Consider the following 27954-nt stretch of genomic DNA (forward strand, 5'->3'; position numbering starts at 1 on the left):
AAAAGGGAGCAAAGATTTGTTAAAAAAAACTAAATGGAGAAATTGGAGAAAATCTGAGAAAAAGGAGAAATTTGCAGTCTGTGTACTCTAGATATTTAGCAGTTACTTTGTCCACCATATGCTGTGGGTCACTTTCTGCAAAATGGACCTCACTAACGCGCAAAGGCTAATCCTGCATTTTAAAATCAAACAGTCAAATACAAATTTCAGTTCGCTTACACAGTCACAGAAACAGTGAATACAGTGCATGATTTCCAACCCATCACACAATAAATGTAAAAAATCTATCCAACAGCAATTGGTAAATGTTAAACAGTGCTGCTAATTGGCTAGCATTATCTTAACTAGCATGATAACAGCTGAGCCCACCAAAGGACAGGTTGTCTTCTGGATAACTAAAGCACAGACACAACTTTCGATGACAAAGACTCAAATCTGAGGGAATGTAGTCAAGTGACTCGTGTTGGAGTGACCGAAAGGTGAAATGAAACTTGACCTGTGTTGCTTGACTGTGTAGCCTATTAGCTAACCTAACATTAGTTTAGTGAACAGGCTACAGACCCAAACAGTGGCACAGAGCACAGTAAAGGGACTCATGCTGGAGCGACAGAGATAAAAAACAAACCTGTTCTGCGGTGTTTGGGGCTGTAGCATGTTAGCTAACATTAAGCTAATGACAGCTTAGTTAGTAGGGGTGGGAATCTCTAGGCACCTCACGATTCGATTCGATTACGATTCAGAGGGCTGCGATGCGATTATAAAACGATTATCGATGCATCTCAATGCATCTTTTTTTTTTCTATACATCATTTTTATTTTCTCACTGTCTGAGGACTTGGTAGTTTTGAAGCAAAGTATTTGTAATGATCCATAATGAATTTACTTCCACTATCTTTTATTAATAAATCAAATGGAAGTGATGTGGCAAGTGAACTAGAAGGCTCTCATTCACTGCCTTTGGAGCACATGAGAAGCTGCTGCTACTCATCTGTGATAAAATGCGCAGTTACAGTGAAATAAGATCCAGTGGCTGTCCATGCATCGCGTTACAGCCGTCCTACCCGTTTTTAGTGACTTTATAACTTCGGTTTTGGTCTGGTTGTAGAGAAAGGGGTGGGGGGGGATCGCTGTGTCAGTAAAATATCTTCGAGACGGGACGTGTGCAACATAGCGCGAAAGCCCTGTTTCGCAACAACTGACAATTGCCATGCAGACTGCAGGTCACATAGCAACAATGCGTTATTCGCATTTATAAGCAGTGCAGTTGGTTTCCTGGTACGTTAAATCTGCAACGAGAGACTGTCACACACTAAAAAGCACCCCTATTAGTTAGCAAGCCAAAAGTGCAACACACTACAGTACAGCCTCAAATAAAAAAACACTACAGTGCACAGTTGAAAGTGACTGGTGTTGGAGTGACGAATGAAATGTTCTGTAGTGTTTGTCAGCCGTTGTCACTAACTGCTGCTGAGCCACTGTCCCGTGTAGTTTTTCTTAGGTATTTCCTAGTCCTCATTAAGCAGCATATCAGATGGAAAAAGAAGGCCTAACCCAGCAGGAGGGACTCTTTGTCTGTACAGTGCAAGGAGCACTAATTTTTAAATGGGAATGCATGTTGGAAATTTTTCTGTCTCTGACTATGCCTGTTTTTAGGCAAACCTCAAAAAAAACTAAATATCATAATGTATATTTTTATATTGAGAAAATGTTTTGAAATCATGATATCATATTTTTGCCTTATCGCCAACCACTAAATATGAGCACTGAAAAGGCCAATTTTGGTGCAATAATTAACAATGACATGTCGTTCAGCTCTAGCGTTAAGTGAAAGAACTCTATATTTGTGGCTAGACTGTGAGAGAATGGTGAATGCCTCCTTCTCAGTCCAATACTTTGGCCTCAGATTTATACTGCACCTGCTTCACTTCACCCAGCAGGCTCTATTAATCAGCCGCTAAAGGTCTGGTAAATGTGGTTTAATGGCTTTGCCTTGGGATCTGTGCATGGAGCTGATCTATCCTCATCTGTCAATTCTTGTGGGCCATAGCTGGGGGTGAAGGTACAGCAGTTTCCAGCAGTACTCCAACACAGAGCTCTACTGCAGAAATGAGAGTGCAAACGGCTTTAGAAACTGACTGGCCACTTTATTAGAAACACCTACCATATAGGTTGACCTTGGTGGTGTACAGACTGACTATGTCTGTTGACAGTCTGCATTAGTTATCCTCTAGCCCTTCATCAGTGGCCAGTTTCCGCCCACAGTGCTGCTATTTGATATTTTTGGGTGGCGGATCACTCTCAGTGTTGCTATCACGTCATTGTCACTGCTGTGCTGAGAATGGCCCAAATCATATCTGGTCAAGGGCAGTGGTCCTACGATGGTCCCCTTGCGACAGGGTGGAGCATGGTTGACAAACTGTGCTGAAACTGAGCTACAGTCTCTACCTATATTTGTATCAACTGCAGAATCTTTGTATCTTTGGGACTATAGTGGATGGATAAGGTAGGTGGAGCTCATATACTGCATTGCCAGTTACCGTATACGGTACCATATTTAATACCTACCTATTTTGTAGGTTTATAATTACTGACTGTAGCCTGTTCCTGCATAATTTATCAGACACCCTCACCACCACACGACCATCACTAACCAGACATTATTTGGATGATGGTCTGTTTTCATCACAGCTGCAGGTATAGGTGTATAAGGCACAGCGTTACTGCTGGGCTGAGAACAGTCGGTCAAGCAAAAATTTCCAGACAACAGAGGTCCTGTGGTGGGCTGAGAACACGCCACCAACCAAAAATATCCTGTGGTCAGACACTGATCACCAATGCAGAGCTAGAGAAACTGTTTAAAGCAAGAGATGAGCTGTAGCTTCTAACTTTACTCCCATAAGGTGCACTGACATAGCAGGTGTTTCTAACGAAGTGGCCAGTAAGCATAAATAGCCAGTATTTGTAAGCACAAGCTGTTTCTAGTAAATGGATGGTGAACGTATAAGCTAGTCATTCATATAGTCCGACAGGACATAGAGCATGTAATTGGAAAAGCTTATGTAACTACAATCTAGAGCCCTACTGTCCTTAATGCCACCCAGACTGTTTCATTAACCGTGACTATGCAGAGTTGGAGGAATCTGTATGCAAGACCTGATCTCTGTCTCTGTCTGCATGTGGTTTCATTCGCTCTGTTTTTCCAGCCCTCTCCCCACCTCCGTCTGTATGTGTGTTGTTGGATTGCTGGCAGAGAGGCAGGGAAAGCACAGGCCAGATCCAGCTCTAAAAGCACAACAAACTCATCTTTTGAGCCCCCACCCTCCCTGGCCCCCCCAGGCTCTACTCCGCAGGCCACCCCAGAACGTTCTGGAATCACAGCGGCCGAAAAGTCTCAGAATGCAACAGAACAGCAACAAAAACTCAGCACCAACATTACTAGCACTGAGAGAGAAGTGAGAAAAAGACTGAAAGAAAAAACTAATTAAGAATAAAACAAGAAGTCATCACAGCAAGACTCTTTCACATGATCACAGCAAGACTTTTTAGAAGATTTTTTTAAACTTTTTTTTTTGGTAAAAGCATTCAAATAAAGATTTAATGATGAATGGACCATTCAAAATGGTCCAACAATTACTTGGAATTAGATCATGTTACATTAAAAGTCCCATATCCTACATTTTGTCTAGTATTTCTTTTTCCTGAGGTCCTCACATAAAATTTGTGGATTTCTGCACCAAAGACAGCTGTATTTCATTTTCATATGAGTATTTTCTGAGCTCTTTTTACTCCTTAGAACTGAACAGGCAGTTTTTGTTGCTGTGTTTTTAAAACTGGTGTATGTACATGAGCTCTGCTCTGATTGGCTGTCCTGTTTTGTGCCTCACTCAAAAAGCAGTCCAGGCTGAAACACTCCTTATAAATTCAGTGTTAATGGGCAGGGCTAACGTTGTAGACTGAACAGGGTGAATATATGTAAATGCACTGGTTTTTATGACATCAAATAAACAATTAATTCAAAATGCTTGTAGGGGTTACTTTCTGTATGTGGACTGTAGGGGTGGGAATCTTTAGGCACCTCACGATTCGATTACGATTCAGAGCGACACTGAAACTGCAACAATGTTTGCATAACACATCAAACTCCTATTTCAGGAAAGCAAGGAATATTCAGTTTTCCACGACATGGGACCTTTAACTTCCATTAAAAGTTGTCCTGTAAAAGTTTTTTTTTTTTTTTGACCCGACAGTGATGTGCAATAAGAAATAAAGTACACTAGAGTACTCACAAGCTTGAAATGGCATGTCAATTTATTTTATACCTTATACAGGGTAGACAAATATTAGACTAGACATCGGAAGGTATTTCTGACAAAAGAGAGAGAAAGAGCGCGAGAGAGAGCGAGAGAGAGAGAGAGACAGAGAGACAGAGTGAGAGAGTGAGGGGAGATGCCGTGAGTGATCTGAAAGGAGGAAGTCGTTGGCCATGTGTTAACAGTAGCAAATGCACACAGGCAACGAGTGCTTCCTTCCTGAACACAAACATCCAGTAAAACAGTAAGACTGAACACTTTCAAAGAGGTCCATGAACAACGCTTATTTTTGTTCTTCTCATTAGTAGTAGTAACAGCAGCAGCAGTAGTACTAGAAGTGGTAATGGTCGTAGCAGCAGTAATGGTACTAGCATTAGCAGCAGTGGTAGTAACAGAAGGAGAACAGTAATAGCAGTATTGACAGTAGCAGTTAGGGGTGCGGGAAAAAATCGATTCTTAGACGCATCGCGATGCGGACGTGAACGATTCTGAATCGATTCACAAATGTCAAAAATTGATTTTCTAAATATTTAATTTATAACGTAATGTTGACCGAACGCAAAAGGCGGAACTTGGAAGTGGGTAAGTGCAGCACCCGGACAGTCTGTGGCGGCACATAACAAAAACACTACTGGATGAGCGAGAAATCCGACCGGCTCCCTCTGCATTAAAAGCCAGGTTAGATCAGGAGTCACAACACGAATGTTCAGAAGAGCCATTTTGTCCTTTCAACAAAAATAAAACCACCTTGGGAGCCACAACATTTAATGTCCAGTATGTCTCAGTGTTTAGTCTCTACTAGCTGATGTTCTAGTAGAGGCTAAACAATATAAACGAAATCACAGATTTACTTTGCTCTGCTTTAAGCTTTAACTACAGCCGCTTTTCTTCCATCTCCACCAGAAAAAATTTCCTCCAAAGTAGATCAGTTTCTTGTTAAAAGTCTCTCAATGTTCGACTGTTTTACGAGGCTGAAGTCACTTCTCATTCTCCAGTTTCTTGTTTGAATTTACCCGTTCCACCTTAAATTCTAACTGAGGCGCAGAATGTAAATGCGGCACCATTTAAAGTGGAACGGGAGAATTCGAAAGAGAAGCTGACTAAAGGCTTCGCAACTATTTAGTGTTTGACAGTCTCTCGTTGCAGATTTAACGTACCAGGAAACCAACTGCGCTGCTTATAAATGCGAATAACGCATCGTTGCTATGTGACCTGCAGTCTGCACACCGGTTCTCAGTCGTTGCGAAACACGTCCCGTCTCCAAGATATTTTACTGACACAGCGATACCCCCCGTACCCCCCGAGACCAAAACCGAAGTTATAAAATCACTAAAGAAAACGGGTAGAATAGCTGTAACATGTGCTGCGTGGTCTTCTATTGCCACTGGATCTTATTTCACCATAACTGCGCATTTTATCGCAGATGAGTAGCAGCAGCTTCTCGTGCTCCAAACAAGAGCACTGAATGAGAGCCTTCTAGTTCACTTGCCACATCACTTCCATTTGCTTTATTAAAAAAAATATTGGAAGTAAATTCATTATGGATCATTACAAATACTTTACTTTAAAAGTACCAAGTGACTTTAAATAACAATAACACCGAGTCACTTAGTCACTTTAAAATGTATATGGTCTCTATATTCTGTGTATATTTTGTGTATATTTAATATATTTCAGTTGGTTTTTCTTGTATTTTTGTTTTTACTTATTTACTTATTTTCTGTAGAGTGATTAGCTGAGCCTCACCACAAGCATTTCAATGCATAAATGTCCTGACATGTGCAAATGACAAACAAACTTGAAACTTGAACTCGAAACTTGAGCTCACACAGTGAGAAAATAGAAATCCTGTATAGAGAAAAAGATGCATTGAGATGCATCGATAATCATTTTATAATTGCATCGCAGCCCTCTGAATCGTAATCGAATCGAATTGTGAGATGCCTAGAGATTCCCACCCCTAGTAGCAGTAGTAGCAGTAACAGCAGAGGCAGCAGTAGTAGCAGCAGGAGTGACAGCAACAGAAGTAGTAGTAGTAGTAGTAGTAGTAGTAGCAGCAGTAGTAGTAGTAGTACTAGTAGCAGCAGCAGTAATAGTAGTAGTAGCAGTAGTAGCAGCAATGGTAGTAGTAATAATAGTAGTAATAGTAGCAGCAGTAGTAGCAGTGATAGTAGTAGCAGTAGCAAAAGCAGTAGCAGAAGTAATAGTAGCAGTAGTAGCAGTAATAGTAGTCGTAGTAGTAGCAGTAGCAATAGCAGTAGCAGCAGTAATAGTAGTAGTAGTAGTTGTTGTAGTAGTAGTAGTAGTAGTAGTAGTAGTAGTAGTAGTAGCAGCAGTAATAGTAGTAGTAGTAGTAGTAGCAGTAATAGTAGTAGTAGTAGTAGCAGTAGCAATAGCAATAGTAGTAGTGGTAGTAGTAGTAGTAGTAGCAGTAGCAGTAGTAGCAGTAATAGCAGTAATAGTAGTAGCAGTAGTTTCAGCAGTAGTAGTGGTAGTAGAAGAGTAGTACTAGCAGTAGAAGTAGTAACAGTAGTTTCAGCAGTAGTAGTAGCAGAATAGTAGTAGCAGTAGCTTCAGCAATTGTTTCAGCAGTAGTAGCGGCAGTAGCAGTAGTAGTAGTAGCAGTAGTTTCAGCAGTAGTAGCAGTAGCAGTAGTTTCAGCAGTAGCAGCGGTAGTAGTAGTAGTTTCAGCAGTAGTAGCAGTAGCGATAGCAGTAGCAGCAGTAATAGTAGTAGTAGTAGTAGTAGTAGTAATAGTAGTAGTAGTAGTAGCAGTAGCAATAGCAGTAGCAATAGCAGTAGCAGCAGTAATAGTAGTAGTAGTAGCAGTAGTAGTAGCAGTAGTAGCAGCAGTAATAGTAGTAGTAGTAGCAGTAGTAGTAGCAGTAGTAGCAGTAATAGTAGTAGCAGTAATAGCAGTAATAGTAGTAGCAGTAATAGCAGTAATAGTAGTAGCAGTAGTTTCAGCAGTAGTAGCGGTAGTAGAAGAGTAGTACTAGCAGTAGAAGTAGTAGCAGTAGTTTCAGCAGTAGTAGTAGCAGAATAGTAGTAGCAGAAGTTTCAGCAATTGTTTCAGCAGTAGTAGCGGCAGTAGCAGTAGTAGTAGTAGTAGTAGTAGCAGCAGTAGTTTCAGCAGTAGTAGCAGTAGCAGTAGTTTCAGCAGTAGTAGCGGTAGTAGCAGTAGTTTCAGCAGTAGTAGCGGTAGTAGCAGTAGTTTCAGCAGTAGTAGCAGTAGAAGCATAAATAGAAGTAGTAATAGTAGCAGCAATAGTAGCAGCAGTAATAGTAGTAGCGATACACAGATATGGGCATTCTGAGCCAATTATATGGCAACATTTTTCAAGTACATATGTGATGATACTGATACATAAAGATTTTAAAATGTAGAAACTGGGACTACATCTACCTGGATTAGCATTACAGAGAAATATAGCACTTATTTCTGTAGGGATTGTAGGACTTTAGCACAGCAGCCCAGTGTCACCTAAATACTCTGCTCTTTCAGAGTGCAACAAATACATCATCAAATACCAGTTTGAAATATATGATTCTGATATTGTTCTGATACCACCCCAAATTATTATTATTACTATCAATGTATTTGTATTATTATTATCACTACTGTAAATGTCACTGTTTTTATCCACATAAGAGAACTCAGAGAAAGAGAGATACACAGACAGACAGAGAGAAAACAGGACAGACACAGAGAGAGACAGCGAGAGAGAATGGATAGATATTTGTCCACAGTGCTAGTTCTGGGACAACACCTTCCTGTCTAAATGCCATTAACTGCCATTTTATAATTAACAGCGTCATTCTTCCAGCTGCGTGTCTGCAGGCTCTTCCCTCCAGCTGAGACTGCAACCACAGGCTGAAAGAAGAGGATAAAGGAGCCAGGAAGTGCGTTTAAACAAACACTTCATTCACTGCACAGCAATAACTCAAGATAACGGAGATAAGAGTCGCCCCTCTGTAATAACCAGGTAATGCAATACCTCATTTAGCAAGAAATTAGAAGGACTTTGGATTAAGCAGATTTGTGGGTTGGAAGCCAAAGTGCAATATAAACTCCCGCCCTGCTGCTCAGCTGGGAATCGACTGGGACCTGTGATATCAGCCAAAAGATGTAACCAAGTTGAATTCTATGCAAATGTAATAAAGAGAACCTAATTCAGCTCCCCTTGAAACTCACAATAGAGTGAGGAGGAGAAAGCCAGGTTACTGAGACAAAAAGACAATAGAAAAGTGCAGGGACAATGCTAGTAGAGGGGCACGTGGGATAAAAAGAGTCATATCCCAGAGCTATTACCACCCGAAGAATGGGGCTAATTGCATTATTGTAATGAGTTGGCTGATCAGCTGACAATGGAGCAGGATTTGGGAGGAGGTCATCCACGTCTCAGCACTGGGCTTCTCACTGCAGATCCCTCAGATCCCTATCTGTCATTAAAGTGGACGATCTTAAGCCCTGAAACAATTTGCATGCTTGTCGTGGTCAAAGCATTCATAAGAGCTGTTGGGAACAAATTATCTTCACGACTACTGCTTGTTCTGCTAGTTATTGTGTTTATTGATGATGCAGGCGGTTCATTCATGTGACGTTAGAGTTTTAAGCGCTCATGCAGGTTGTTACAGGTCGCAGGTTTGCTCATATTAATGACGAGACACTTACCAACACATGTGTGAACAATAAAGAAAGAAAGAATTGATTTGAGCAAAAATCTATACTGAGCATTGAGCCTGGTAATGTGAACGCCGCCAAAGTGGCTCAGATCTAATTTGAAAAGATCTCTAAAAACATTTCAAAATTGGAGGTGGGTGGAGTTGTCTGAAACTGGGGGGGGGGTGTTGATCTAACTGGAGAGAGAGCGAGTAAATCAGTGTGTGCATCTGAGTATAATCTTATTCCAGCTTGGCTATTCAATTCCAGAAATTTTCCAAGTACCAGAAATCGATTCCAAGAGTCAATTCCATGCAATCTCAATTAAAAAAAACTATCACAGAGAGGAGGACATCTGGCATAAATAGTATAATATGTAAAATAATACATAAATAGCATACAAAATGTTGCATTTCTCGAAGAAAACACTTAAGCGCCTCCCAGGTGGATGCTAGGGTACTGCCAAACATTTACTATGGTATTTTAGGTGGTTGCTAAGATGTTGCTAACCCGTTGCTTTGGTATCTCAGGTGGTTGCTAAAGTGTTAGTAAGTGGTTGCTATGGTATTTCAGATGGTTCCTAGGGTGTTCCTAGGGTGTTCCTAGGTGGTTTCTAGGATGCTACTAGGTGGTTGCTATGGTATCTCTCGTGGGTTTGAAGCAATGCGCAAACACTAATTACATTTGACCATAGCAAGGAAATCTGAGGAGCTAACACTAGCTAAATTATCTTCACTGACTAAAAGTGGCTGGCTAAACTGTGATTGATTCTCTTCTGTCAGCTCCTACAGGCTGGTAAATGCTTAGCACTAGCAATGTTGCTTGAGTGAACACCAAATTTTTCTGTTTTTTGTTTTCCACTTTGTCTAAAGTAAAATACCACTGGACGTTCGATGTGTTGTGGAAGAATGTATTTTTCAGACAGGCTGTCTAGATCGTGTGGGGTCGAGCCCAACGTTTTTAGGTTGACTCCCAATTCCCGAATGCCTGGAATCAATGAATTTTTTGGGGGGGATGGACTCCTAGCCCTATGAGCTGGCTTTCACAAAGCACGACTTTTCAGACAGTCAGATAGCTTAAGAGCGGTCACAAAATGTTCCTATTCCTAATCTTATCTTCACTTTGAACTCAAGTTATCTGGTTATTTGAGAAACCCTCGTTTGGGACCAATTTCACTGGTCTGGCAGTCATTAAGCCCCCATCTGCACATGCTGACGTGGCATCTCTCAGGTCAGATCAGATACAGACCCTCACTAATGAGCCCGCTATAACACTTGAACGTTACACTTGCCTGGCAGGCAGCGTTTAAATAAGTCAGGCTATGTACCCAACGTGTCTCACACCCCCACCCAGCTCAGTCCCACTCCAGCACGGGGTCCGCTAACCTGCGGAGTGAGGATGACTCACAGTAGTATGGTGCTCACAGCTGCATGCAAAGCAGCCTTAAAATAATCTGACCTTGGCTGATCCATCACTACACACCCACTGCTCTCTCTCTCTCTCTTTATACCCTGCTACCTTTGACCAGCATATCAAATGCTGGAGATTACATACGAATTGACCCAGTGCCCTCAAACCAACCCATGTTCCAAAGAACAGCATAAAGAGAACAATGAGGCAATGCAATCGGTTGTTGCCACTGATAGACTAGTTTTACTGCACTGGAAACAGCTGTGCTTAAGGCTCTCTCTCCAACCAAAACACAGGAAGGCAGCATTCTCCAATGGATCGTTACCAAAAATATGCTAAAATTCCAGCAGCAGCACTCTGAATTGCTGTAATGGCTGCATAACAACTACAAAAGGTGACAGATCGTATCTAGGAGAAGAGGAAATTACATCTCAGTGTTTTTTTTCTCTCAAGGAAAGTGCTCGCTTCCGTAGACAAATCCTTGGCTGATCCTTCAGCACTGCTAAGGATCTCACTAAAAGTCTAGGGCTGTAAATTTATATGAGTATTCAAGTAAATGACCAATTATTGTGATAATAATCAAGTAATCAGAGTTCTAAAGAAGGCCAAACAAAAAAAATGAAGTGAACTGAACAATAAGCCTTGTGTAGCCTTTCAATTTATCACACTAAATTAGCGAGTCTTTAAAATGACTCCACTCATTTTCTGCTTAAGATGTAAACAAAGTAATTCAGAGTGGTTTGATGTGAAATTCTCAATTCTAGAAAAGCTTACAGAGTCAGAATTGTTCACAGTGGGGGTTATTATAACGTATTGGCCTAAAATATAGCATATACGGGGTGCAATAAGGCAAAAAAGTTCCCAAAGAAAGCAATATTTTAAATGTATTATTATCAACATTACATACAAAAACTCAGATGATGTGCAGGTTCACTGGTGGTTTTGGATATTAAATAAAACAAAGATTGAGACCCCTGGCTCGTCTGTATCACCACCACTGTGAAGAAATCTCAGTCAGCAAGTTTCTCCATAATGAACCATTTCACATTAAACTACTCTGACTTTGTTTACATCTCAATAATTACATTAAGCAGAAACTTTGAAAATTACAACGGGAATTTAAAAATATATTGAAATATGGCAATAAATACATGGAACCAGGTGTGTATGAGGCTGCCATCTAATCATGCGACGAACAACTAATTACTACCGTTTCATCAAGAAGACATATTTCAATCAAAGATTTTTTAAAATTGAGCAATCGTGACTGTCCTAAATAAGTACCTCACCAAAGTCCAGAACAAGCTGGACACAAAGACAACTTTCAGGGCTGCAGCAGCTGTGCAGGGCTATTTGCTATTCCAAGCCTTATCTCTGTTCCAGCTGTGCTCATTTACACATTATGATAGTGGCTGAAGTGATTAAATACTGCCATGATAAAATATTGCGACATTCGGCAGTACTGGATATCAACCAAGCCTTGGCTAAAGCAGTGCTGGCAGACAAGTGAGTGTGGGAAGAAAAAGAAGACTGAAAGTGAAGGAGAATGACCAACACATGAGTCTGACAGAGGCAAAGTAAAGCATCGCATGAGAGGATGAATGCTAGAATGAAGTGGCGCTGTTAGATATACAAGCTGGCAGAGCGAAGACCGCAGAATCATTACATCAACAAGTGTGAGGTAAGAGTGAGTGACGGAGGAAGAGAGGAGAGAGAGCTGACAGGAGACAGTGGGGAGGAGGGGAGCGGTGCCTGGCTGGCGTGAGAAATGTGTGTGTAATGAGAGAGAGCGGGTAAGACAGGAGGCAGAGATCTAACTGCTCCTACAGAGTCCATCCTGGCACTGCTTACTAGGGGTGAGGGAAAAAAATTCAACGTAGTATTATGACGTTTTGGGTGGAAGCAGTACTGATACAGAGAGGCTACGGTTTTGATATTTTATTGTTTAATTTAGCCAGATTTTCACACCTTGTTGGTTTGCCAAAGTCCTAACCAGACTTTCGATTTTTGTGACCATGTTTGTTTTCATTTGGTCCGGTTGGCTTCGCACTGCAATGGCTAAAGTGTACCAAATTATACACAGCAGTGTTTGTTTATCAGTCAGGAACTTAGCATGGCTACAAGCACTATGCTACTTTCACAATTGCCAACATTTGAGCCAAAAACGTCTACTTTGCACGAAAACAGAGATGTCTAATGTCTGTGTAAAGCAAAAGCAAAAACAATAACCCTTACTTGATATCTGCTTCTTCATGACAGGTTTGTCAATTTGAACCAAAAAACCAAGTAAACAAGCAAGTCGCTGATGCAATGTGCTCTTCAATCCATGTGCCAAAATCTATTGCCTTTCTATAATTTCATTGCTTGTCTGCTGTTATTAGCAGTAGCTCATGTTGCTGGCACTATATGAACAGCTGTGAAGGCGTCAGATGTTAAAACTGGTAGATTATGCGGACATTACAGAGCTGACGTGCTGCTAGAAAAAGCAGAAAAACATGCTTTGAGTTCCCTAGTTTGGAGCAGACAGTCACAAAAATGGTTTCCACCAGTAGCAACTGAAACCAGGGCTCATTTAGAAATGAACTGAGACCTGCAATGTTTGCCAGACCATGGTTTGTTTCTTTAGAGCGCACACGAGCACAGAGGGGTGTTCACACCTGTCAAAATCATCCAAACTAAAGGAAAAAGTCGGAAAGGTTCACACCAAACAAGGTAGGTGTGAAAGCACACTAAATTACTCTGGATAAGAATTAGGGATTCGTTTTGATATTCAGCTCTCACACAAATGTTCGAACTTCTGACTGGTGCTATATGTTTAGAGGGCAGAAGTACATACCGTTTGTTTATTTGAGCTTGAGCTGTGTGTCGTCAGTTGGGAGGTACTACTTGTCTTTTTCCATCATTCGGGGCGCAACGTAGGAATGTGCGACAAGGAAATAAGTGGTGCGTGTTCACATATTACGACTTTAAGATGCAGAGTAGAAGCTTTTAACAGCCATTTAGGAAACATATTTAGACGATATTCTAGTTTACAGTCACTGCTTCATTAAAGGATTCAAACATAAAGCCTGACTCTGAAGATCACTGCTACAGCCTATGGCTTGATAGATCATCCTACATCAACACGTTCTGTTAATGCTGTAGTTTAATATAGTTTAATGTAGTTTAGCATAATGCTGTTATGAAATATAGCACGATCATAATATTAGCTAGTTATTGTCATTAGGTTTGCAGCGTTACTACTACGGCTATTACTACAGCAACCAATGTGGATAAGCGAGCAAATGTGACTACAGTCTGACAAAATCAGATCTGGTCAAGAGATGGGCACATGGCCTTGCTGCGTCCATAGCCAAGCTCATGTATATCCCAATATCTCCAAATCTTAACTCAACCTGGGGCGTACAGGCCTAAAATGCAGGTCACCACAATATCACTCCGTGCTACAAAGGTGTGTGTGTGTGTGTGTGTGTGTATGTGAGAGAGAGTGTGTATGCAGTGAACAGTCTAGTAAGACAGGATTCGTTATGTTTGACAGCTTTTCCTCCCGGTCACAGGTCTAACGTCTCTGGGTCCAACTTGCCTCGGCATGTCCATAAGCATTTTACGTAAGCCTACAGTAACGGTATATACATTCCTGTAACCAGCGCAGTCTCTGTCTCTAACTGCTGGCTGGGAGGGGCTGCAGAATCACTTAAGTACAAATGGCTCCAGGATAAGCACCTCGTTTCCCCCCTCCTGCTTCAACTGGAGCACTTAACACAGCATCTGAATGTGAAAGAGGCCATTTACATACACTCTAATACATCTGAGTCCATGCCAGACTCTCTTTCTTCACCGTGCATTCGAAGAGCAAAGCTAGGAGGTGTTGATTCAAGACTACAACTGATGTGATCATACGCCTCAGCTGAGAAAATAACCCTGTGTGTTTTCTTCAACGGCTACTGAAAACACACCTGTCAGGGTTTGTTGTCTCTTCCTCAATAATGGAGCCAATGAAAACCATGTCTGATGACAGACAGACTGCTTAAGGTTTCCTGCTGTGGGTCTGGCCAACAAAAGCCAATTTAACCTATAGAAGTTGCAGCTATTGCCAGTAATAACACAGTCATGTTGTAATCCGACATAAATGACTTCTCACTCATAGTTATTGAAGTGGAGAAATTATGTTCAGGTTTGGATTCTAAACTTTCAATTGATACACATTTGTGTTTGTAAGTAGAAGAGGAGAGGTTGTGTTTTTAAGAGTATGATTGTGTTCTTCAGCTATATAAATAAGTGGTATAAGATACAAGCTATATCTTTATTATTGTTATACAGAAAGAAAAACAAACGCAAACCTTTTCTGTTACCATGTTTTTCTTATTGTTGGACATTAAAAATAAAAAGAAAAAAAAATCTGTTGATGCAGAATTTACACTACTGAATTTTGGAGTCACCATTTTTTTAATAATATAACACCAGTTTGTTGATGATATAGTTGTATGCAAATGTTTGAACACCCCAGGTCAAATTACGTTTCGTTGATTTTAAGTTATCACTACCTCTACAGGAAGCAAACTTAAAAATAGCACGAAAATAGATCAACACATTCTCTACACATTTCATCACGAATGATATGATCAGCATAAACGTTTGACGAAAATCTTTAAATGTTTACATCAGTTTAAGAATTTCTTTGTATTTGGCTCAGTATGTCTGCCTTTTGCTTTAATGACAGTGTGGCACAGACTTAAAAAGTTTGTGCAAAAGCCTCTGATAAGTAGATCAAATCCACCTGAGAGAACACAGGCTTAAAATCTAACCTTTTTTGTACAAATGTCTTAACATAGTCAATTTGGCACTAATTTTCTTCAATATGAATAGTGACCGCCCTGCGATGAACTGGCGACCTGTCCAGGGTGTATCCTGCCTTCCGCCCAATGACAGCTGGGATGGGCTCCAGCACCCCACCGCGACCCAGAAGGATAAGCGGTTTAGATGATGTATGTATGAATAGTGACCTATAAATAGTGCAGAATTTTGAATATTTCTTCTTTTAATTTGTTTACTTTTTTGTTTAAACTTTTCAAGATTTTAAAATCATTGTTGTTTATTTCCAGGTTTAAATGAAAAAAATACCAAAGTGTCTATGTGGTCTCAGACTTTCAGACTCCACTGTATATGTTACCTTATTTTCACTTTTGAAAATCAACACAACAAAGTTTGACCCGAGTGCCCAAACATTTGCATATGGCTGTACATGTGGCGAATATGGCTTTATCAATATCATGATAAATTACATTACAATATTTCTGTGCATATTGTGGATATCGTCAGTACTTAAAGAACACCCAACACCATGCCTCATTACAGAAAGAGCATAATTAGTCTTGTTTAATTGGATGTAGTGCAGTGCAGTGTAGTGTTTGAAATGCTGAATAAAAATGAACTGACTGTATTGTATTCAATTGTAAATGTGCCACATTCTTTTTTCCTGTTCCAACTTACCAAAGCTCGTGAAAAAAATCATATCATGATGTACTTCTGTGACATCGCCCCCCAGATGCATGTATAAAATGATTTAAATATGATACTAGTACTCTACAACTTCACAGGTTTTAATTTCTTTATAGGAAGCTGTTAAATGAAGAAATGTTACACATGTCCAGGCTGATGAAGAGAGCTGTAGATGAAGTCATTACTGTACATACTGTGTATAATTACTGTACATTATTTACACTGCAATATCATCTTTGGACCTCCCAAACTTGAAATACTGGGTGACAGATCTTAATACCTTCTGGAGTCCAGCTTATATAATTTTAATCTAAACTCCTCAAGTTATTATTGAATGAAATAACAGCAATTATCAAGTGATTCCAAAATTCCGATCAGTACTGTAAATCAAATTTCCCACACATGGGTTTAACTTCAGCAGATTTACGGACACCCGCAAAGTTGCCCTGGCTGAATTTGCTTTCTGTTAGTTTGGAAGAATGCCTAGTCACAGTTACAGTACTGAGTCATCTAATATTTGCTTGACAGATGAGCACTGAGAAATACTTTGAAAAGAAGCTACGTGAAAAGGCGGAGAGACTTGTAGCTCAGATACCCATGCTGCAGTCATTAAGCTTGCTTAAGCCTAAATTAAATACAGACAGAATAAATTGCTCCGTCTTAGAAAAATGGTCAGCAGTCGATATTCAGTTATAAGATGTAATTCAAGCCTAGCTTGTGTCGTTTTCAGCATGTGTTTAACCCCCTTTTGTCAGCAATTGTGGTTTCTTCTGTCAGCCATAAACATTTCAGTTCACTGTTATTCTCCTGCCAGAGCATGTATAAAAACGTCTGGTACGCTGTAGTGCAAAATACCAGAGCAAAAAGGCTCAGAGAGCGAGAGAAATCGTCTTTTGCAGTGCTAACAAAGATATCAGGTTAAAACTGAGGCAGGCAACAAGTCAGACTATCCATTTTTATATTTATACATACATGACAGCACACACTGACTAGGCACTTCATTAAGTACATCTCCTTGTATCTACACTCTTTGTCCATTTTATAAGCTCCATTTACCATATAGATGCACTTTATAGTCCATCAGTTTCTCTTCATACTTTGCTAGCCCCCTTTCAGCCTGTTCTTCAATTGTCAGGACCCCCACAGGACCACCACAGAGCAGGTATTATTTGTGTAGTGGATCACTCTCAGCGCTGCAGTGACACTAACGTGGTGGTGGTGTGTTAGTGTGTGTTGCACTGGTACGAGTTAATCAGACAGTGCTGCTGGAGTGTTTAAACACTTCAATTTCACTGCTGGACTGAGAATAGTCCACCAACCAAAAATATCCAGCCAGCAACGCCCTGTGACCACTGATGAAGGACTATAGGATGACCAACATAAACTGTGTAGCAACAGATGAGCTATTGTCTCTGACTTTACACCTACAAGGTGGACCAACAAGGTAGGCATGTATAATAGAGTGGACAGTGAGTGGACACTTAAAAACTCCTGCAGCACTGCTGTGTCTGATCCACTCGTACCAGCACAACACACACTAACACACCACCACCAATGTCCCTGCAGTGCTGCGAATGATCCACCACCCAAATAATACCTGCTCTGTGGTGGTCCTATAGGGGTCCTGACCATTGAAGAACAGGGTGAAAGGGGGCTAACACTGTGTGTATTTGTAATAGCTGAGCGTCTCAGCATTAAAGTATATTCCAAATCTGTGGGAAAGACTAGCAAAGTAATTAGTTATATAATAATCTATGCAGCTAATCATGTTATACAATTCCATTATGTCATTTCATTTACACAGTATGGCAAAACTATCTTGAAGTCTAGAATTCTAGTGCCAGTGGCCCAAACCCAGATCACACCTAAACCTGGACTAAAATAATTTCCAAAGGAAAAGCTGTACAGGTACTGCAATTTAGTCCAAGACTGGGCTTGATCTAGCTCTTTAAGTTTAAAAATAAACCATTTCAAACCAACCAGCTTTTATACAACACATAATCGGTAAAGGGCAAGGCTATGATCTGCACCCTCATAAGATAAAGTTTAACAAGTGTGTGTTGGTGTGTGTGTTCATGAGAGAATGACTAATTATGTCTGGGTGTGTGAGGAGGGCCTGTTCTTTGAGAACAACATTCACAAGCTGTAGATATGTCTGAGCTGAGTCTCTTATCACACGCCTCCCAGGTTTGGAGAGCTACTGCAGTGTTTGATGCTGTCAGTCAGAGCAGTTACATAAGAACCCATTCCCAAACGAGCCAGAGAAAGATTCAATCCGGATTACTCTAATCAAAACGGCTGCTTTTTAAAGGGGTCTGACCCTGTGCCATTGTGCTAGGTGGGCCTTTCTTTTCAAAGCAATGGTTTGGCAAAAATCTAATTTACCCAGTTTTTCTCTTACCCTAAATGGAGTCGATCAGCCAAGACACGCCTGGTTTCTGAAGTTTATTTCGTCAGATTCACACTGCAGCTACGCGGCTAGTGTAGCCAAAAAGTAATGGAAGCTTATATACAGTAGTTACCATCATTAATCACATACGTGACTCAAAAATTTCAAAAATTTCAAATTTGAAACACAAAAATAGACTTTAACTTTTTGTTAGTTTAACTTTTGCTAGCGATGACATACCATTATTTATAAAAATGGACAAAACTATGTTGCGTTGTTAAAAACAGTAATAGCAGCTCTCTTGAATTTTGAATTTCATCCATACTTCAACATGGTTGAGGTGAGTGTCTGATGGGTGTTTTTAGGAATGCTGCATAGTCTGCATGCTAATAAAAATAAAAATAAAATCTTATTTAAATTGTGATCTCAATTTGTTACTCAATGCAGTTTGATTCAAGATGAGCTTTGATTCCGCAGACCAGAGCAGGGCTGCAACGATCAAACAACACTGCAATTGTAGCATGCAGACAGGGCTGAACAATTTGGAGATTTTTCTGACTAATATTGCGATTGCAATAAATGCGATTATTTTCTCTATATGATCTTACACCAGCTAAGCTGTAAGTGATCTTAGGTGTCTGCAGTAAGCCTGCCTCAGCTGAGTGAAGTGGTCTTGACAGGCTAGAACATTTTATTTCAACAGATCAGTAATATATGCTGAATCTAGGCCACCTCGGTTTTAAAGGTCATAAGCAACACATTCATAGAGCTGAAGTGTGTAAACTGAATAAGACCAAAGTAATATGCTCAAAATTTTTCCTGGTGAGCACACGGGCTTCTGCATTCTGAACTATATGGAGTCAATTTAGAAAGACAGCAGGGCAACCAGACAGTGGCACATTATAGCAGTCTTATCTAGCAGTTAAATTTCATAGCATTCTGTAGGGTGAGCATGTCTCTAAATTAGGTTACATTTCGCAAGTAATACAATCCTTTCTAAGCGATATTACTGATGTGCACACAAATGAGAAACTAGCATCCAATGTACCACCAAGATCTTTAACTGTAGCTTCTGGTTGCAATGACAAGTCCGCAAACGTATTCTAAGTGGACGTAGGACCCAAGAGTAATCTGTTTTATTGGAGTTTAGCAGGAGAAAGTTCCAGGCTTTTATGTCTTTAACGCAGTCTTCCATTCTGTGTAACTGTGTCAACGAATCTGCATCACTAGCATAAAAGTGAAAGATAAAACTCTGAAAGTGAAAGGGCTGTTAATGAAAGGAGAACACTAAGGGCCCTAAAACAGAGCTTTGTAGGACACCATATTGCGCTATTCTGTGCTCAAAAACTACTTATTTACCCTGATAAATTGATAGCAATCTGTCAGCAAGACCTAAGCCGAGCAATGCCTTTCCACATCAAGTGAACAATGATGGAAGGGTTGTTTGATTGCCACGGCCCAAGTTTTAAATCTAATTGTTGCTGTTTGCCATGAGCTGGATGCCACTAAAAGCAAGACACTCCTGCAGCGTTAATCAGTCATGTTCCATTTTGCTGTCACGCCATGCATAAAACAAGCTTTCAGTCACCTAATTTGAAGATCAGTGACAGAGAGCGTGCAGTAGACTAACTAAAGTTTAACTAACGTGGCCTACTGCCAAGATACAGGCCTACTTTTTATGAATGTCCATGAAGTTGTGGATGCATGCTACCCCAACTGTACACATCCATAATGTTCATTCCCATTAATTAACCAAGAATCGTACAGCCCAAGTACAAGGACTTAGCTACATTAGCCTCATAGCTCAAGCACAAAACTAAAGAAGCAAACTTCAGACATCACACATTTTAGTTGATCCACTACATCTGGAGTAAGAGGAAGGGTGTGTTCCATGTATTTCGCTTTAAGTACATCATTTTAAGTGTGACAATGTAAGTGGAAACGGTTAAATGTAAAAGCAGTGCCAACGTGGGGCTGCTGGAGTGGAACTGAGTAATTTATAGCCTTGCAGTACTTGTATACAAAAAACAAACAAACAAATAAACAAACAAGACGCACACATGAAGGCACAAGTAGATCTGCAGTGCCTTTACATAGGCAAAATACTAAAACACCCGCACCCACATATATAAAAGAAGTTAATTAGAGGGTTGACTAAGCCCCTTTTACAGCGTCTCAGCGGATTCCTGCGCTCTGTTCCAGACGCGGAGCTCCTATTCCTGCAGCAGCTGAACAGAATTACACATCAAACCAAGTCATTGTCCTCACTGCAGAGAAACATACAGCTTTACAACTTACTACAGCATTATTCTTCTCATTGATGTTCGGATCATTTCAGTTATATATGATGAACAATGACTACACTCACCTTTTAAACTCACACAAACACTTCTTTCCTTTCTGAGAATTTGTATATTTATCATCAACATACATTGTACAGTGTTGGCAACACAAGAGTTTCCCCCCTGACATCTTCATACGTGAGAGAGAGGGAAAGAAAGAAAGAGTGACAGAAAGACAAAGACAAAGAAGGAAAGAATACAAGAGAGAGCACGAGAAAAAAGTTAGAGAAAAGAGAAGGATTATAGTGAGACAGATAGAAAGAAAGAGATGGAGAGAGCATGTGGGACAGAAAGAAAGAACAAGTGAAAGAAGAGCAAGTGCGAGAGAGAAAGAACAAAAGCGAGAAAGGGCAGAGCAAAAGAGAGAAACGGAACTAGAGGGAGCTTGAGAGAGCAAGAGAGAAGCAGATAGAGAAAGACAGAGTAATAGAGAGAGAAAGAGGAAAGAGAGAGAAAGAGGAGAGAGAGGGGAGAGAGAGAGAGAGAGAGAGAGAGAGAGAGAGAGAGAGAGAGAGAGAGAGAGAAGACAGGGCTAATGAAGCAGTGCAGCTGGACTGATACATTCACACAGCTCTGAGTCACAGTGCAGCTTCACCTGGCCTCTGTGTGTGTGTGTGTGTGTGTGTGTGTGTGTGTGTGTGTGTGTTGGGGAGTAATTGTAGCTTAGGTGAGATGTCTGGAAACAGCCATGCAATTAAGATTCAAGACAATAATACAGAGGGGTGAGGCTCACTACTGCTACTGAGCAGTCAGAGGGACGGGGGGATTGGGGCCAGGGCAATAAAAGAAAAGGTATTTTATAAGAAACTGCTGTGAAATGTAATTTATGAGAAAATGACTTTTCAGAATACAGCACAGCTGACACATTTACTCTATTTAAAAAAATCTATTAAAATGGACCTTCTCTATAAATCAGTGATTAGATGGCAATTTGAACGACAATAAAACTAATTATTACAATATAATGCCAACCAAAAACGTACTCATAAATTACTTGATTAATAACAAAAAAAGCAAAAATAAATAAACTTTATTGATGAATAGGCCCGTCACAGCTATTACATAATCGCTTAATCGCAATTATTTGATATGATCATAATTATTTAAGCTGACTGCAATCGTTTTCCAGAGTCATTGCGCTGGATTGCGCTGAAATGAGGAAAACAAATGTAAACGTTTAAGAAAAGAAAAGAAAAAAAAGCAGTTAATCCATTCATTGAAACACATCATGAAACTCATGAACACAAGAAAAGCTTAACTTTGTGAGCTAACCTGTTTAGAGGGCAGCTTTTTAGCTAAGAGAAACGTTTTTTTTTTTCCTTAATTCCACTGTTTAAAGGCTTTGATTAACTACACATGCTTCTGTTTAACTAGACATTTGTTTAAATTAACAGCTAATTTAGCCATTTTAAATATGTACTTTAATATTTGAATGAAAATGAACAACAAAAAAAGACGATTACATCATTAATCATTTTTTAAATTCTCCTATTGGTGTATTCTCTCCCACTGCTGAGAGAGAAAGAGAGAGAGAGAGTGGCAAAGAAAGACAGATGAAGAGATAGAGATAGAGACAGAGCTACAGAGAAAGACAGGGGATGAAGAGAAAGTCACAAAGGGAGAGAAAGAAAACAGAAGGTGAAAGAGAGAGACAAAGATAGCGAGAGACAGAAAAAGAGAAGAAGAGAGTTAGACAGAATGAAATCAGAAGGAAACAGAATGATGAGCGAGACACTGCTCATCTCTCATTTCTGTTTTCTAATGATATATTGACCTACTTAAAGATCTAAACAACAGTCATGTAGAGCTGCTGGAACTGCCAAGCCTTGTGAAATCCAATTTACACAGAGAGACACAGAAAGAGAGACACAGAGAGGGGAGGGGGTGTAGCTGGTATGAGGGCATGGTTGGTTAGTAATTAACTTGAACTAGTAAAACACAAGTGGAGAAACTCTGTTCTTCTGGCGTTATGACCCATAAAAGGCCTGTGGCCCAATTTCAAACCAGGAGGAGGAACATAAAAAAAATCTCCTCACTCCTAACTTCATCTTTCCACTTCCACTTGGAAAAAAGACACATTTCGGAGGTGCAGTTTCATTTCCGCTTCTCATTCCAGCCACTGCTTATCCCTGTATTTGGATCTGCTGAGCTGTGGAAGAATCCCTCATGATTTAAACTGCACAGCTTCCCTAAACAGACTAAACAGAATAGACTAACAGAACACATGCACGTATCCACAGTGCCTGTTCTTAAACTGGTACCACGCCATGACTGTGAAGCCAGGATGCCTCTTCACCACTGTCCAATTAAACAGCTGGACTGAACTAAGCTTTGTAACTTCAGCCAGTGTCTCATGAGATGCACTAACTTTGTGAAAGCAAGCATGAAACTTTAATATTTCCAAGAGATAACAGACAGTAAAATGTTCATAAACTCGTGAGCATCAGGAGTATCTCTAAATAGTGATTATCCACATAAAAATGCAGGTGTAAACACATTTTAGCCAAATGTGATACAAGTGTTCATGCATCCGTCACTCCAACAAGCAAATACAGTAACGGCACCTCCCTCTGCTGTCCTGCATATGAGAGAACAAAACTGCCCACTGGACTGCCACCATTAAACAGGAGCTGGTTCAGTTCAGCTCTAAACAAGAGTCTCTCCTCTGAGTTTCACTCAGCAGCCTTCAGCTGAGCCTGTACTACTTAAAATAAAGCGCCAGTTTGGTCAATCCTTAATTCGGCTTGTCGTTACTCACTAGGATTTAAATACACGTTGCTGGAACATTGGATGAAAATTGTGTAATCTGGATGGAAAATTTTACATAAACAGTGTTTTCAAATGCACCCGTGTGGGACAGGGGTGTAGCTACGGGGTGGCCTGGGGGGGCCTTAGTTAGCCCTCTCACTCGGAAGACAGGCCTCCAGTTTTCTGATGGTTAGAAAAATAAAAATAACGATCTCAGATGCCAGGGAAAGTATTACAAAATGTAAGGTCTTGAATATTTCTGACTTTTTTCCCCTAACCTAAATAAATTTCATTACAAATAAAAATCATTACAATTTTTTTTGGCGGACGGCATCACCATGCTTACATTTTCATATCTGCATGCCACTGTCGGGCAACAACACAATACAACATGTAAACACAGTATAAGCCTGCTCTACTGTTTCTCCTAATGATGAGAACTGAGCTGTGCTGCTTCCTGTAGGGTATTTACCTAGCAAGTAGCAGTACATAACTACGGTACAGAAAAAGCTCCGTGAAAAAGTGTCAAGAATGTTATTTTCAACCACAGACATCTACTCCTAGTGTTGTATAAAATGGTATGCTGTCAGCTGTTACAATAAATAATGTTTGCCAGATGAATGCAAGATACTGTTTGGATATAAAAAAATGTTATGTTTAATATTAAGAAATGTTTTTATGGTAATTGGTGGGTAATTTTCGAACAATTTAGCTTTAATGGAGTTGGCTAGTTGGTGGTTGTCACGAATTTATGTTCCAGATTTCTCTGCAAGATAATGCCTTCTAACTAGATCCCTCAATCTGTAACCAGATCCCCAGAAATTCTGACAACGCCACTGGTAGTGACACGATATTAGGGGCATCACTGCAACAGACCAGTTGACTGATGGCCAATTTTAACTAGCCTTAGATTTTTAAATATCTGAAGCTCTTTTTTTACACATTTATACACATTTGGCCAATTCTGATTGTGCACCCCTATTGTTTATAACTGCAGTTGGCAAACTGTAAGCTATTTTGTAGGGAGAGGGAAAATTACTGCTTGGTTCCACACTTTTGGCATGTAGTGCAGGTCCATGCTGAGGCATGCTGTTGCACAAACCAAACCTCATAATGAGTGTGCATACCTGTTGCATTTGACTACATACAGCAGCTTCTACAGTACTTAAAATTCAGTGAGTGTCATATTAAATGTAATGTATCTAATGGCAAAATTATGACGGAGCTAAAAATAAATGTTAGATATGGGAGTAATCCTCATTTCCATAAACTCATTTCCACTGATGACAGTTGGCAAAGGCCTTTCTCTTTGATTCTGATTCAGGAAAAGTGGTGGTAACAAAAGAGGATTGGGAATCTAACGAGCGTAATTGGGAGAAACCGATCTAGATAAATGAACAAGCCACAGCTCCAGCCCAATGAAAAGGCGCTTTGTCTGTATGACCAAATTGCATAAAAAGCATGGAAATTACATTAAGAACCATTTCTGACAGGCAGATGGGCAGAGCTGGAGACAAAAACTTTGCTCGTAGGGAGTCACCCTTTGCTTTGATCTCTATGAGGTCAGCTATGTGAAACGGGTGACTGAGAGGGCATTTAGTTAGTCTTATATGAGGATACACAAAACAGAGGCATTTCCCACTCAGGCACTGTCAGGCACACTTTAAAGAAACAGTTCAGCAAAAAGTCTAATTTACACAATTTTCCCTTTACCACAAATGTAGTCGATCAGCCAAGACATGCATGTCTGAGTTTGCTTTTTTTGGTTTTGCACTGGAACAAGTAGCTAACAAGTAATTTAACCAATTAGCACTTTACAAACTGCAGGCCTAAATCATCACAAACTTGCCTCAAACCGTGCTGAGTTCTTAAAGGGGAACCGGACTGATTATCCCAAATTTTCTAAGCATTTAAGCAGGGTGTTTCAGAGAGGTTTGATGTGAAATGCTCTGTTGAAAACACCTTACAGAATCAAAAATTGTTCATAGTGCTGGTGAGAAGAATGTCCAAAGTATTTAATGATGCCTCTAAAAGCTCCATCAGAGAAAAAAAATTCAAAAGGTTTTCATCCTCTACAGGCGTTTAGCTGTGTGTTGCTGTGTGTATAGTGAGTTGTAAGGCAAAAGAGTCCCCAAAGAAAACACTTTTTTGTTTGTTTTTTTCGCACCAAAGCACTCTGAATGACTGTACGTCACAATAAATTATGCAGAAATGCTGACATTTTATGGAACTGCCTTTTAAGTAATTGATTGAAGAAGGGAGGAAATTCTTTACACCCACGTAAGCAAAGAATGGTTTTGTTTACATGGTACAAAGAACAGTTGAGTGCAGTTACATTAATATTGATTTGTAAACAGTGAACTAGAACTGTTTTCCAGCTCCCCAAATCTCTCTCCAACAGTAGGTATGGAAGCGGCTACAACCCCTGCAGACATGTAGAGCTGTCCAAAGAGAAGTATCGCTGTGCTCTGCTGCAGACTCGGAAACGGGTGTGAGTTCAGCTCACATAAATCATAAGGCTGGAAAGAGCTGTGTGTACTCTATAGCAAGGCTCAACACAGCAATGTAATTAGTGCTATGAACCAGTCTTTCTCTCACACACACACCATCCTCTGTATAACACAAATGTCTTTTTTAATTGAACAAAAATAGTTCACTGTCAGACGCCGATATGAAATTCTCACAGGGTCAACTTCTCACATCTCAAACTGTAAATGTTAAAAGTTCTGCTGAAAACAGTTAAAAAGCGTACAAATGTTAATCACAAGCTACTTTAGTTACGTCCTGGCATTTAACCTAGCATCCATGGGTATTTTAGCAAAGTCATTATAAGACAGTCTGTCCACTTGGTGGCCATCTCGGCGATGCACCCGGGCTGTTATTTCTAGTTATACAAGCCAAGGCTGCTATGTCTTTAAATAAGGGGGCACCTATAAAACTGAAACTAAAAGCCAAATTAATGTTGCAAATATAGATTTGAAATCACTCATAAGAAAAACTACATAAATAGTTTGAAGCGTTTGGCTCAAGTAATGTGATTTTTCAGCATGTTCTGGCTCTTGCGCATTCACATATCTCCACAAAGGGAAGGTGCTTTTACCACTTGCGGCTTAAAAAGCAAGCTGATTGGTTTATTTTATTTAAGACGTGACTTTCTTCGCCACGGTGAGCATTTCAAGCTTTCTCCATTTATAGTTCAACCAGTGACTGGTCTCCTCCTTTACAATGACCAGACAAAGTAGCCAGTATGTGTACAAGGTTGGTTCAAACTGAATTCAATTATCAACTGATAAAGGTCAACTGGTCTACCTGGAACTATAGAATCTATAGTCCTCTATAACAGTGGCCTCAGTGATGGCTATAACTCTCCATTCACAGAGTCACACACATCCTCACAGCGGCATTCATCACCCATCACGCTGTAAAAGTCTAGACTTTGGAGATAAGAAAGCAGACGGATTACTCACAGATATCCGGAGACTCGTCCGAGCTGTCTGGACAGTCCTTTTCTCCATCACAGCGCCAGCCTTTGGAAATGCATGTCACCTGGTCTTTACACGCAAACTGCTTGGGGTTGCAGGTCTTCGGAGCTGGAACATAGAGAACAGCACACACATCAGGAACTGGGTGAATGAAAACTAGGCTGGAATGTTCATGCTTTTAAACAAATAGGATTTGAGTATGGCAGCAAGAAAATATCTTGTTATAAATGACAAGAACATTAACATTTAATATTCTTTTAATATAGCTAGTATTAAAAGTGATCTATACCTAATTGTGAGGTTGATTTAGTGTTTTAATCATATTACCAAATGACCTGCAGACTGATAAACTGTACACTTTACACTGTAGAAAAGTCATCTTTTTTTTATATTTCCATACAGTGTCACTTTTCCACTCCAGTCTAAAATTAGTTTATATTATTTGACTTGTTAAGTAGTGCCATATCTCAAGAGCTCACAATATCATCTTCATGTTTTCTACACTATAACTGCATTACAACTACAGTACACATTTTCTCACTATAACATCCAACAGGCATTAAACAAGTACATCAAACCACCATTAGGAATCCCTGTGGTGTCACCCAATTCTGATCTATAGACTAATAAACACAGCCATTTGGGTGCAAGAGACAGGTTATTTACCTTTTAGCCAGAGAAAAACACACACAAAAAAAACACTGAGGTATGAGATCTAGACAAGTACCTTGCTAGCTTTTACCCCATTATCCTGCTTGTCTAACTAGTCAACTTCTATCATTTGAGTAATACATTCTCTCCATTGTAGTAATGATTTGAAGACCAATACTGCAGTTAAACGGCTGCAATAAGATATTCAGCTTCCTAGTGGCAATATTAGCAATGCGCCTTCTTTCTGCTTTCACCAGCTAATGAAAAAGAGGAGTGAAAAAAAACTCCCAAAATTCACAAAACAGCTGCAGTTTTTTTGAAAGTTTCTCCTATCTTCAAGATACATCATCAGAAGGGGTTTTCCTACTCTTTAAATTGGAAAACTGCACTCTGAAAATTACTGCAGTGCTGCTGTAGGAGGCAAGTAAGCATATATACACACACAACAGAGGACTGTATG

The 27954-nt window shown here is 40.0% G+C and overlaps 1 protein-coding gene across 1 annotated transcript in view; it reads right to left on the reverse strand.

The window, feature by feature from the left end:
- The window catches only part of lrp1ab (low density lipoprotein receptor-related protein 1Ab), a 194676-nt gene that overhangs the window by 141235 nt on the left and 25487 nt on the right, over window positions 1–27954 (reverse strand). Inside the window, exon 2 of the mRNA XM_036591878.1 lies at window positions 26829–26951. Within this exon, the coding sequence (XP_036447771.1) occupies window positions 26829–26951 (123 nt within the window). The remainder of the gene's footprint in view (window positions 1–26828; window positions 26952–27954) is intronic.

This window comes from Colossoma macropomum, unplaced genomic scaffold (genome assembly GCF_904425465.1).
Source record: "Colossoma macropomum unplaced genomic scaffold, Colossoma_macropomum, whole genome shotgun sequence".
Classification (NCBI taxonomy): Eukaryota; Metazoa; Chordata; class Actinopteri; order Characiformes; family Serrasalmidae; genus Colossoma; species Colossoma macropomum.